The 12,925-nt window shown below is 28.2% G+C and overlaps 1 protein-coding gene across 1 annotated transcript; it reads right to left on the bottom strand.

The window, feature by feature from the left end:
- Positions 1–1,058: 1,058 nt before the first annotated feature.
- LOC114369559 (serine decarboxylase-like) lies at positions 1,059–11,840 on the bottom strand. The gene is made up of 6 exons (XM_028326787.1): positions 11,549–11,840; positions 4,794–5,033; positions 3,907–4,138; positions 3,616–3,809; positions 3,328–3,464; positions 1,059–1,786 (listed from the first exon to the last, which is right to left on the bottom strand). Exons 2-6 carry the CDS (start codon positions 5,011–5,013, stop codon positions 1,217–1,219), a joined length of 1,353 nt encoding a protein of 450 aa, XP_028182588.1. The 5' UTR covers positions 5,014–5,033; positions 11,549–11,840; the 3' UTR covers positions 1,059–1,216.
- Between the last annotated feature and the right edge of the window lie 1,085 nt (positions 11,841–12,925).

The raw sequence follows: 12,925 nt of genomic DNA, 5'->3' as shown, positions 1-12,925 counted from the left end.
GGAAGCGCTGTTAGACATGCATGCTGTAATTTAATATTGTTCATCAATTACTAATATATTTTGTGGTAAAAAAATCATAATTTAATAATTTCAATTGGTAAAGACTGATTAATTAATTAAGAAGAATAATTGGATAAGAGTAAGGCAGAAATTGAATAGTTTATTCATGATTGGATAAGATTGTATATTAGGGCTCATATGGAAACTTAAATTAAGTGGCACGTTTATATATATTTTTAATATTTTATTTAGTTGATGCATAGAAAAATACTGTAGCACTACAACCCAACACGACTATAAAAGAGGCTACAAATATAGTACAGAAATTGTCGAGAAAATATTTTGTGTTCATTTTGTATTATTCTCTTGAAAAGTATTGATAGAACTAATAACAAATTATTTACATATCTTAGGGGAAAAAACAAAAAAATTGTTATATTAAAACTAAAATAAAATAACAAGAATAAAAAAAAAATTGTTTTATTAGGACACAATACAAAGATTTTTTTTAATTAAAAACTTAAACTAAAATTTGTAAATTTATTAAAGATCTAAAACATATTTAAATCTGATGTAAAAATAAAAAATTGTTGTCCTAATTATTATATATTAGAAATAAATTGAAATATTGAAAGTGATACACACATAATCAATTAATAATTAAATAATTCACTTTATGTCATTTAGCAACTACTGATTTATTAGTTCATGTCAGCAAACACTCTTAATTCAATCAACTAATTTTTAAGCTTTTAATTTTTAATTAATTTATAGTTTATAATTTATAAGTTTCAGCTTATAAACTTTTAAATGACATATAAGTTAGTTTTTCTTTTTAAATACGTACACCCTTTGGGTGAAATCAATGCTAAAGATAATATATAAAAGAAAGATAAATATTAACTGGTATTTTTAAGATATTCGTTAATAAATTTAAAATAAAAATGCTTTTATTGAAATGTGAAAATTTACAATATTTATAACCTTTTTTATTCTTTTATGATTTTTACAATAAATAAGTTCTTTTTTTTAAAATTTTTAATCGATACCTCCAAAAATTACTGGTTAATAAGACCACAAAAGAAATAGTACAATATGCATATTGCTGATAATAATGCAGATGGTTCGGAAATATATTATGACATTGTATCCAATACACTATTCAGAAAGGAAAAATTAAAGCTAGGAAACACAATTGAACACACAAGCATGAAAATCATTCGTGCAATATGCAAGCACAATTTCCAACACCAATGTCGTTTGCAAGGCATAGGGGATTTCTCTTACCATCATCTTGAAACCAAATTTGTCGTTCCTGAATAAATTCATTAACGAAGGAGTCCAACATCTCAACAGTAACATGTTGCATCACCACCCCATGTGCAATATTTTTTTTGCATGCTAAGCTCCACTTACGAGCGAAGTCATCATCTTGAGGCCTCTCAAAGACGACAGTGTTGCTAAACTCATTTAACATTGCACCAATTTTGGCTTCACGAAGTCGATGTTGTAAATAACGTGCACTAATTATGCATTTTTGTACTTCATTTTGGAGTCCTACTGAACCTCTTTCTTTGAGTGCATACCAGAGAAAAATTGGAGCATGCCCACTACGACTTCCTGTGATTGTGACATCCCTTGAAGCAATATATTCAACATTTTTAGCTAATGTGTTGATATATTCCAAACGAGTTATTAAAACACCACAAGGAAATGGGCATCCCAGGAACTTATGGCCAGAAATGGTTATACTTCCAATAGGCTTCTTGAAGGTAACCTTTGGAGCCTGATGGTTTTCCAAATATCCATAATAGCAATAACAACCACAATAATCAAGAATGAATCATATGCTAGTGAACTATTAGGTCAAGAAAAGAGATGGATATGAAAAATTAAAACTCAAATCACATTTCCATCAGGTCAAGAAACGTCATACAGAACCAATTCAATAATCCACCTTTCTTAAAATATTTTATTTCATTATATAAAAATTTAAATAAAGTGTATGTGTGTGTTTGTGTGGTGCCGAGCGAATTTGAGGGCTAGGTTGGGCTGGACTAGGGTTCCCGCAATTCTTTTCTTTTTGTGCTTATATTTTTCGTAACAAATTTAATTATGCTTATATTTTTATTAAATACCTTTTAAACTCTAATTACTCTAAATATGAACACAAATAAACATAATAAATGTACTTAAAAAACATTTGGTGACAATTTAAGCGTTGAGTTCTGAAGTCAGAATGACTCAAAAAGGGATAGAATAGTGTTTAACTAATTAGATAGAAAAGTTTAAAATGCACAACTTTTTCTTTTGGTACAATGCTGAAAGAAAAAAAAATACAAAACAAGACGAATTACACTATGGCAAGAGAATCACGACTTGTACAGCTTCAAAAATATTTTGATTGAATTTTAAGTGATTCAAAAATATTTATCCAAGTTAATATTTGGTTGAATAAAATTTATCAGATAAATTCGTTTAACCCATAAAACTCTACCTAGCTATATATTAATATGAAAAATATGCGAAGTTGATATATATATATATATATATATATATATATATATATATATATATATATATATTAAAAATGCACTGATGATATACAGAAATTATTTTTATATATTATAACAAAAAACACAATTACTCTTAGAATGTGTTTGGATGGAGGAATTTAAAATTTTGAAAAATTTTAAATTCTAAGAATTTTAAATATTTCAATTGAAATTCTTTTATTTTTCAAAATTTTGTGTTTGAATAAAAAAAGTTAAAATTATCAGGGTGAAAAAAAATGAATGAAAAAAAATATGATTGGTGTGCTAATTATACATGTTCCTCTATATTCTCAGGCCCGAACAATGCTCCACATCTCAAACGGTGTTTCTTGAAGAAGACGGTAAGAAGAAAATTTCAATTTCTCACCTTTTAGAAAAAAATTAAAATTTCAGATTTTTAGTTGTTTAAAATTCTTTTCTAAAATTTCAAAATTTTAAATTTTTCACAAAAAAAATATTCAAACAATAAATTTTAGATTACAGAAATTCAAATTCTCTGATAAATTACTTTCCCCAGTTGAAATTCTCTATCCAAACATACTCTTATATAAAAATAATGAAGCATATTTTCAAGCAATGATGGATGGCGATGTTGATCATGTGAATTTCATCATTTTTTCCATTAGCGAATGTCGTCACTTCAATTCATTATGTTGCATTTCTTGGCATTCTTACCAACTAATTGATTGTACGTAGCACTTTTTCACTATATGTGCACTATCAAAGTAATTTTTATGAAACAAAGAAACTGGTGTTAATAATGTATACTCACTTGTATAAGAAATGGCATCATCATTCCAAATAAAGCTCCATCACAATGAATGTAAAATTGATCACACGAAAAGCCACTTCCTTCAAGTGTTTGCACTACAAGATCAATGTCATCAATAGCTCCTTTCATGGTTGTTCCTAATTAAGTTGTGCACGAAAAAAAAATCCTTTAAGTGTCTAATTAAGTGCATATATAAGCTTAGAGACAATAAGATCTATATATGGGAACTATTAAGCATATAAGTTTGTTACTTGAATGCATTATAGCTTTCAGGAATAAAGAGAATACCTATATTCAGATTGATGATGGCTGGCTTGTCCTTATGAGCAAGAAGTAAAGCCTTTAAATCAACACAATCAATCTCACCAGAGACCAAAGTGCCAACTGTCACACATTGCATCCTATACATTCTTGCTGCTTTAAATATTGAATAATGCGAATCCTGTGAAGTATATAGAATACCATCTGGAAACTGTTCCCTCCTATATATAGTAAATGAGAATTAATTAATAAATAATTATATTTAGGATACTCACTATTTGTAATACATGAAAAGGCTCTAGATTCAACAAAACTGACCCTGTTAAAATTCCATGAAGATTTCCTTCAGTTCCACCAGTTGTGACATATCCCCAATACTCACCCTTATCTATCTCCCATAGGTTAGCAAACCAATCAAGCACGCAAACTTCAAATTTTGATGAATTTAAACTAAAGCTACTCTCTGTAAATGGATCACCAACATTGTTTAGGTGAAAATGCAATAACGGTGCTAGTGCATCATAGTCGAAGTCTTGATTAGTGGGGTAACCTGTTTTGCGTATAAATTGTTAGTGAAGCTCTTTATATATATATATATATATATATATATATTTCCAAATACAAGCATAATGTAGTACTATACCCCAATATATACTCATTCTTCTTTAATTATCTCTCACATATTTACAAACCAATCTAGTACATAAACCACATTATAGTTGAAGTCCTGAATATATTTATAGTTTCCTAAACATTGTTTCAGAGCATGATTGAGAACCCCATTATAAAAAACAAAGAGCATGTTTGGGACAGCATAAATTTTACCATTTCAGCTAGTTTTTGGGAGAAAAAATTATACCTTTTGACCTATAATATTATTTTAGTCTTTATAAAAAATAACTTTAAAATAATACTTGTAAAATTTATTTTTTATTTTTTCCCCCTTATTATTTTATTTTAGTCCAGGTAGAAACACTAAAAACAAATTATCTACATATATATTATAGGAACCAAAATAAATAAATAAATTGATACTATAAGAACTAAAATAAAATAGAAAACTAAAATACAGCTATATTTAAAAGATAAAAACATATTAAACCCAACAAAATATGTTTTTGCACTGAATTAAACTCTATTTCAATAAATAAATAAAAACTAATTAAGCACACGCTTAAAAGAAAATTAAAACACCAAAAACTTACCCAAGAAGCGCAAGTTGTGCTGATTTAGAGTCTCCACGTATTGAGTAATAACTGAAGCCAAATTGGCTTGTGTCTCGCCACTGCACTTGGTGATAGCAAGATTGGTCATATGATTACTATTCTGTTGAATATCTATCTTCTGCTTCTCATCTTTTTTAGAGAGTTCAGCATCACTGACAACGGTCGGCAACAGCTCCGTTGCAGCAGGAATGAAAGCCATTGCCACGCTCTTCCACCTGCCTTCTCTCCATTGCATTTGTTAAGTAAATATAAGAAAAGAAAAATAATATCATGCCTTTGTTGAGCAAATCTTTGTCGTAAAACTTGGAAACTAAAAGCCATAAATAGTTTTTCTACAAGCTTAAGCAAATTAAAGAAACACATTTGAAAGCATGTCCATGTCCCTAGCTATATAAGTTAATTTTTAAGACTGACAATATAAATAATTTTCTCTTAATAGTTAGATCAAGACTCTTACTCTAAAGATAAATAAACTTGGAAATACAGATGTGCACATACAGTCGTCACTTATTATCACCATCACGTAGATATGATAATGGCAAATCATAAATGGGCAAGACAAGTTTGTTTTCTGAAGTATTAACATATTTTCTGACTTAGTCTTTTTAATACGCACTCGCTTGTCGTGGGCTAAAGTTCATGTGAATGCCACTAATTTGGAAACAAGAACACACTATTTAACTAGACTTATAAATTTCACTGGGAAAGAGTATATTAAAAAGACCTAAAGCTATATGCGTTTGGTTGTGTAATAACACTTTTAGAAAAATGAATTTTTATGACTCTTAATAAAGAGTCATCTTAAAAAGAAATATAATCATTTTATGACGATTTTGTAAAAATCATCTTAAAATAATTATCATTTTACGATGATTTTTATAAAACCGTCTTATAATACTATCATTTTAATTTGGTTTTTACAAAATTCAACTTAAAAGATTATTTGTTATTTTTAATATTTAAATGTGTCCCTCTAACTACTCTCATGCATTCTCCAGTAAGAATAGTATTCTCAGTTTCTAAAGACCAAACCCTCAAAACCCTAAATAAACTCCGAAATCCTCTTTCTCCCTCTCACCAACTTCGCCATTTCTATAATGGCGCACCTAAAACTCTCTAAGAGTCGTAAATGGTAATCTAACTCGCATAAAGTGCTTAGGCACGCACTCTGATATCCGCGGCCTTGGCCTAGACTCCTCCCAGGAATCACGCATCGTCTCGGACGACATGGTTGGGAAAATTGTGTAGTCGACTTGGTTGGCCAACCCGGCACTGGCAAGACCGCCATTGCCATGGGCATGACTTAGTCCCTCAGCCTCAAAACCCCTTTTGCCATTAGTGTCCGCATCGAGGAAGAAAAACCTAATCTGATCGGATTGAGATTTCAATTTGTCAAGAGAAAAACCTAATGTCTCATCAAGACTCTAATTCCAAGTGTCGCCACTCCAAGTTCGATCGAGAACCAAGGTGCTCTCTCCTCTTCCTATTTTCATGCTTTTCAATTTAACATGTAAGAGAAGCGTGTGGATCGGAGGTAGCATGGAATCAAGTAAAGTTTTGACTTTTTGCAGAATCAAAGATCTTGAGAGGTTAAAAAGCGAAATTCATCTTCTCAAGACATTGAAACACAAGAACATCATGAAATTCGATCGAGAACATGTAAGTTACATGCTGTATTGAGATTAATAATATAAATCTCAAATTTAATTGGTGTAGTTGTGTTGTGGCTCATGAATATGAAATTTTAGAACTAATAATATAAATCCAAATTTAATTGTTAGATTTTATCACATTTATTTTTTTTTTGTAATTTACTTGCCAATTAATACAAAATTATTCTTAAGATAATTATTATAATAACTAATAAACTTATTATGTACTTGATTATTATACATATCAAAAGGTTTGATTGTTGTTGCCTTTTTGTTGATTTTTATAATGAGTTTGTTTTTTTAAAAGAATTATTACAGGAAAAATGCTAAGGTTTTTTTTTCTTTCTAGAAAATGCTTTGGAAGCATCAGATCCATAGTCAAGCACCCCGAGCTACCCGTAATAGCTTCTTGTGGTGAGTATTACTCCGTGATTTCCTTTTATTGCATATTCCTTGAATACAAGTAAGGCTCTCTGATGCAGGTTTTGGATATCTAAAATTTATTTGTTTGTTTCTAAAATTATTTTGGTTTTGTGAAACAAATTTAGCTTTTTTTCTGTGAATACACAATCTGCTTTTTTTCCGATTTACACTACTTTGTAATTTGGTTTTTTTTCCGATTTACACTACTTTGTAATTTAGTTTTCAATGTACATGCTTTAAACTTTATGGTCTGATTCACACTATTTTGCTTTAAACTTTATGGTCTGATTCACACTATTTTGCATTGCATTGCAAATCAATATGACCAAAGAGAGTGAGAGCTGAAAACTCAAATGAACCTGAATGCACTCTTTCTCCTTTTTTTTTTTAATTTAAAATATTATAAAATATAAATATTATATTATATAATTTTTTAATTGGTTTTAAAATTATTTATTTATTAAATTAAATTTCATAATTTTGTTTTTTATTTTTTTAAAAGAAAATTATATTATTAAATATAATTATTTTTGTTTTATTATTTAATTTATTTAACATATTTTTTAGGTGAATATTTTTATTTAAAATCAGAATTTTCTAATATAATTATATTACTAAATATAATTAATTTGTTTATGTCATTAAATTTAATTAAAAATGATAAGACTTTTTGTTTAACAATTTATTTATAGAAGAATATTATATTGCATTATCAATAAAATATATAAATAATTACACTTGGCTAAGAAAAAATTTAAGATGGAGATATATTGAGAGAGTGTATTCACGTTCATTTGAGTTTCCAACTCTCATATCTCTCGAGCAACGTTGATTTACAAAATGATATGAATCGAAACACAAAGTTCAAAGTAATATACATTAGAAATTAAATTATAAAGTACTGTAAATAAAAATAAAAAAAAGCCAAAGAGAGAGAATATATTCACAGAAAAAAGTCAACAAATTTATATCTTATGTTACATTATCTACTTTTTCTTAATTGCTCCTAAAGCTCATTCAAAATGTGTAGCTACTGGACCGGACAACTATTTACGCCTTTGAGATACAAAGACAAGACAACTTCTTTCTGATGTAGGCTTTATCCTTATTTCTTTGTTCGTCATTTTTCTAAAATAAATTTTAAAAAAATATTTTTTATTTAAAAATAAATAGTTTTATAAAAATGATGAAGTTTTTATAATTAAATAAATAAGAAAAAATAACTTTATTAATTAAAATAATTATTTGAAAGAAAATAAAATAGAGTTCTTATTTACAAAATAATAAAAATAAAGAAAAATAGAATAAATAATAGGCTGCGAGTATCCTAGTTATAAATAGAGACATGTTATGTCAGTTTTCAAGTCTTTATGGTTCCTTTTCCTCTTAATTTTATTTTTCCTTCTTCCTCTCCCAAAATTCTCTCTTTTTCTCGCATACACCCAAACATGTCTCAGTAAAATAACGGTTTCGAACTCGGTAGTCATTGAATTATTGTGAAGTATGAGCACCAGGTTTGGAACTCATTTTCAAACATTCTGCTCGTTGGAATTTCCGAAACAACGTCTGAGGTGAGAGAAATGTCCTTCGCATCATAACTTTCTTTTTCTCGCATACATCCAAATTGTTCCAGTAAAACTACAATCTGGACTCGTTAACCATTGGATCATTGTTAAATTTAAATAGCATGTTTGCAATTCATCTTCACACACTTTCACCGTTTAGATTTTTGAAATAATGTCGATAAAGAGAGAAGTGTCCCTTTCACGGAGACAGTAAAATGGAGACTTCAATCCCTTCTCTTTCGTTCTAATGCTTGGAAACCCTAATAGAACAACCATAGAAAAAGCTTGAGGGATCTTAGAAAATTGCTAGAGATGTCGCTATCATTGTTAGAATACATAGTAAGTCCGCTTAGAGGTAAGTGATGAGTTTATCGCAATTGGGATTAAAATAAATATGTGTAGGGTCTTTATAGGATCAAATTGAAATTTATTTTAGTATATTTATTGTATTGTAACTCTTCCTGTATGATTATGTGAAATTGTTTAAGGGGTTTTACTCCCCGTGTTGTGGAACATTTTTGTATAATTTTTGTGCGTTTTGGATAAGATTAGCATGATAAATAGTTATATTAGGATCATGAAATTGTTATTGAAATTATTTATAAGTGATAAATTGAATATATGATGAATTATGGAATAACATGTTGTTTTGAGATTATAATATTGTTATTGAGATTTACTATAAGTGTAAAGCTGAACTTGTATCAATTTATGAGATACAAGTAAACATGTGATGGTGAATTATGACATTATAAGATGTTAATGGTTAATACTTGATATGAAAATACTTGTGTTGTGAATTATACAATAACTCGACTGGTGTTTATCTTGAGAAAATTGTTTATGCGCAGTGTTAAAGGGAAAGTGTAGGATTCCTAGTTAGGAACCTAGAGTGTTAAATTATAGCATAATGTGTTAAACATGTTTGAAACATGAGTGTGAGGTCGTGGATATTGTATAATTCATAAGCAGTATCTGCGTGCAAAAATTATTTTAGGTGTTGGACCTGAATCAAGAAGGTGAGATCCTAACAGATTCTTTGGAGTCTAGGCCTTCGGATAAAGACACATGGTTTGAGTGCTCCTTTAAGCCTATGTTGATCTCATATGGTTGGAACATTCTCGCAAAACAAAGTGACCCTGACTCGTTACCTTATGATTTTACTTAGTAAGAGTGACCTCACATACCCATTGTGTGGTGTGTCTTGTTATGTACTCCTAAGCGTCCCAATATGGGTTTTCACTGGCATGATATCACATTGCATATATGTTTGAGTCTTAGTATAATTGTTGCATAACGTTTGCTAATTGTTTATTATGAAATTAATAAGTGTTATTACATTTTGATCCAAGTGTGTGATTTATGTGTAATGTGATTGATGATTAAAAAATAAATTTTAAATGATAAAGTGGCAAAGTGACGTAGATTATATTAATTTGAGATATGTTATAAATACTTTTATAATTTATTTTGATTATGTCTTTGTTTATTTGTATTTTTTTAGAAATGTGATAACTCACTACTTGTATGTTATTTGTATTTAGATCATGTGATGATCTCGAACCTTATGTTCATGGGAGTAGTGACTAGGTGGATGATTTTAAAGAACATCATGCTAGAGGGCGCTGGAAAACAATACTCTGATAGGATGTGATATTGGGACATAAGTTTCTATATTAATTGCATGAAGTCTTGGACGACCTTGTTTTGAGCCAAGATAATTTTATTATTTATTTGGACGCATTCTATTATAATGTTAGAAGAGTGAACGTGAGCCTTTTTAACCTTTTGAAATACTTTTATTTAAATGTTTTAAATTTTTTTAATTAATTTCACAATATTATTCCTTTTATTATTAATACATATATGTCTAGGGGTAAAGAGTGTTACACATGACAACATGCTATATAATTCTTGTTAATGGAATATGTATGCATGGAAACTAAAATGATTTAGTGATATTTTTTCATTGTAATATATGAACTATTTATTGTAATATCAGATAAATTAACCTTGTCATAAAACCTATAAACTAAAGCCCATTAACCTATGTTAAGATTAAACCTTTATTCTGATAGAGAATGCTTTGTATTTAGTTTTACTTGGTCAATTATTCCTATACTGTTAGAGTTACGAGAACTAGGGAAAAAAAGTGGTATATTGTAAACAAACACACATTTTTTATGGAAGACAGGGAAACCTTTCTACACTTAAAGAATTGAACTAACTAGGTCCCAAATGCTTGTTAAATTTTTTTATAGCTATCTTTTCTACATATAGTTGTAGGTATATGTAAAGTTAGTTGTTTTTAATAATGATTTTGTATTCAAGTAATCAAAATCATTTATTTATTTTTTTACCTCATTATAGTTTTCTGAAGCAACATATTATGCATGTTGTATTCATAATTAGTATTTTTTATTTTTCTTTATAATTAAAAATATCATCTTATTTTTAAAATTATGAAGAAAATAATTTTAATTCTTTTTAGAAAAAAGACATTTTAAAATGGTTTTTGGGTTAAAATCGTCTTAAAATCTTTAACCCTTTTTTTTTAAAAAAAAAACATTCTAAGACGATTTTTGAGAAAATCATCTTAGAATCTTCAATTTATTTTTTTTAAAAAAAAATCTAGGACCTTTTATTTAAAAAAAATGTCTTAGAATCTTTAATTTTTTTAAAATAATAAAAAAAAAACATTCTAAAATGGTTATCTAAAAAACGGTTTTAAAATGTTTACATTTTAAGATGGTATTTAGAAAAATCATTTTAGAATCTTCAATTTATTTTATTTTTTAAAAAAATAAATTCTAAAATGATTCATTGAAAAACCATCATAGATTGTATCCATGCTAAAAAAATCATCTTAAAACTTTTAATTTTTTTAATTTTATTTTTAAAAAAATACATTTTAAAACGATTACGACGATTATGTATCTAAAAATTATCTTAGAATAATAATTTTTTAAGATGATTTTTTTAAGAATGTCATGAAAAGTTTTCACCTATACTCACTAGAAAAATGTTAGCATTATTCCAATGTCAAAAAGAGGAATAAATGAAGAAACAAAAAACCATTGGGAATAAGACAAACCTGGATCAAACGAAGCCTGATGCTCGGTGGCTAAAAGCGAGACGCAAATGTAGTTCTTGCTTGTCTCTTAGGAAAAACCGTATGGACAAGTTGCGGTTAAATAAACAAAAATAAATAAATGAAAATAGAAGTTGAATGTTTAATTCACTTCTTCTTCTTCTCGTTCTTGTTTTGTTTTTCAGTAGTACTGCATGTGAAGTGTTGTTTCATGAAGACAATGATGATGTTTTGTGTGGGGATTGGAAAAGGTTCGTGGCTGAACATGAAAACGAAAGTGAGGAAGTGAAGAAGGTGAGGAGTGATGGCTTATGAATGTGCATAACTGGATGCATATATATAGTATGGTAATTAATGATCGATCAGAGCTAGGCACAATGATCACTAGGAATCATTTGATTTATAGTTAATGGTTATAACCTTCACTAATTTTATCCATTAAATATAAAGGAAAAAAAATGAATGATAAGAATGAGACTAATCCTGATCAGAATGATTCAAAGTAACTTATTTTCCTATTTTTGATATCTCTTTTTCACTATTTATTTTTTTAACATGGATAAGATTAATGATTTATTATAATCATTAAATTTTAAGAGAAAGAATAGTGAGGACAAAGAATTATTTTGTGTAAGATAATCTCTCCATGTGTGATTTTGTAGCATAATTATGATCTTGTATGATGTAGGAAGTTTGTGTTAAGTTAGTATTGAGATTAGTTAAGTATAAAGTTCAAGAAAAAAAATATTAGTTGCCTTAAGTATTTTTTATTTATTTTGGTAAACATAGTAAAAGAAAAATTATTTCAATTCCTCGTTAGTCTATGTTTACTCTTCAGGAGTAGTTCACTTTAGACTGAAGTTTGTTGCTGTGTCTTAATTTCGTGTGTAACCAGAAACAAAATTATGTTAAGGTTGTGATTCTTCATTATTTAAAAGTACTTAATTTGCCAATAGTATTATAATGAGTTTAGTGAATCTTTCTTATAACAAATGATATTTAATTTTCTATTAAAAAATTACCCTGTGACTCCTCACCGGCCTTTCTCTCTCACCTACATGTACCCCATATCTATTTAGTTTGTTTAGGGTCCACCTTATAGAGCGTATACTCTGCAGAGTCTGCACCAAAAGACACCTGCATATATGCCTAAAAATATGCTGAGCTGTTTATCTAAGTTAGTTGATTGGTAAGAGATTCTTGAAAATTTTAATTTAATTTATAATTCAAATTTGAATTCTCATTAGCTGCGCGCATCAAATTCTTTAAGTTTTATTATCTATAATACCCTTATTCGAGTAAAACAAAGTTATCACCAATAAAAAATAGTTATATTTGTCTCACCAAAAAAATAGTTTCTTTTAGATGAAACTCTGTTAT

This window comes from Glycine soja, chromosome 10 (genome assembly GCF_004193775.1).
Source record: "Glycine soja cultivar W05 chromosome 10, ASM419377v2, whole genome shotgun sequence".
In the NCBI taxonomy this organism is placed as follows: domain Eukaryota; kingdom Viridiplantae; phylum Streptophyta; class Magnoliopsida; order Fabales; family Fabaceae; genus Glycine; species Glycine soja.
This window is presented reverse-complemented; position numbering and strand designations above follow the sequence as displayed.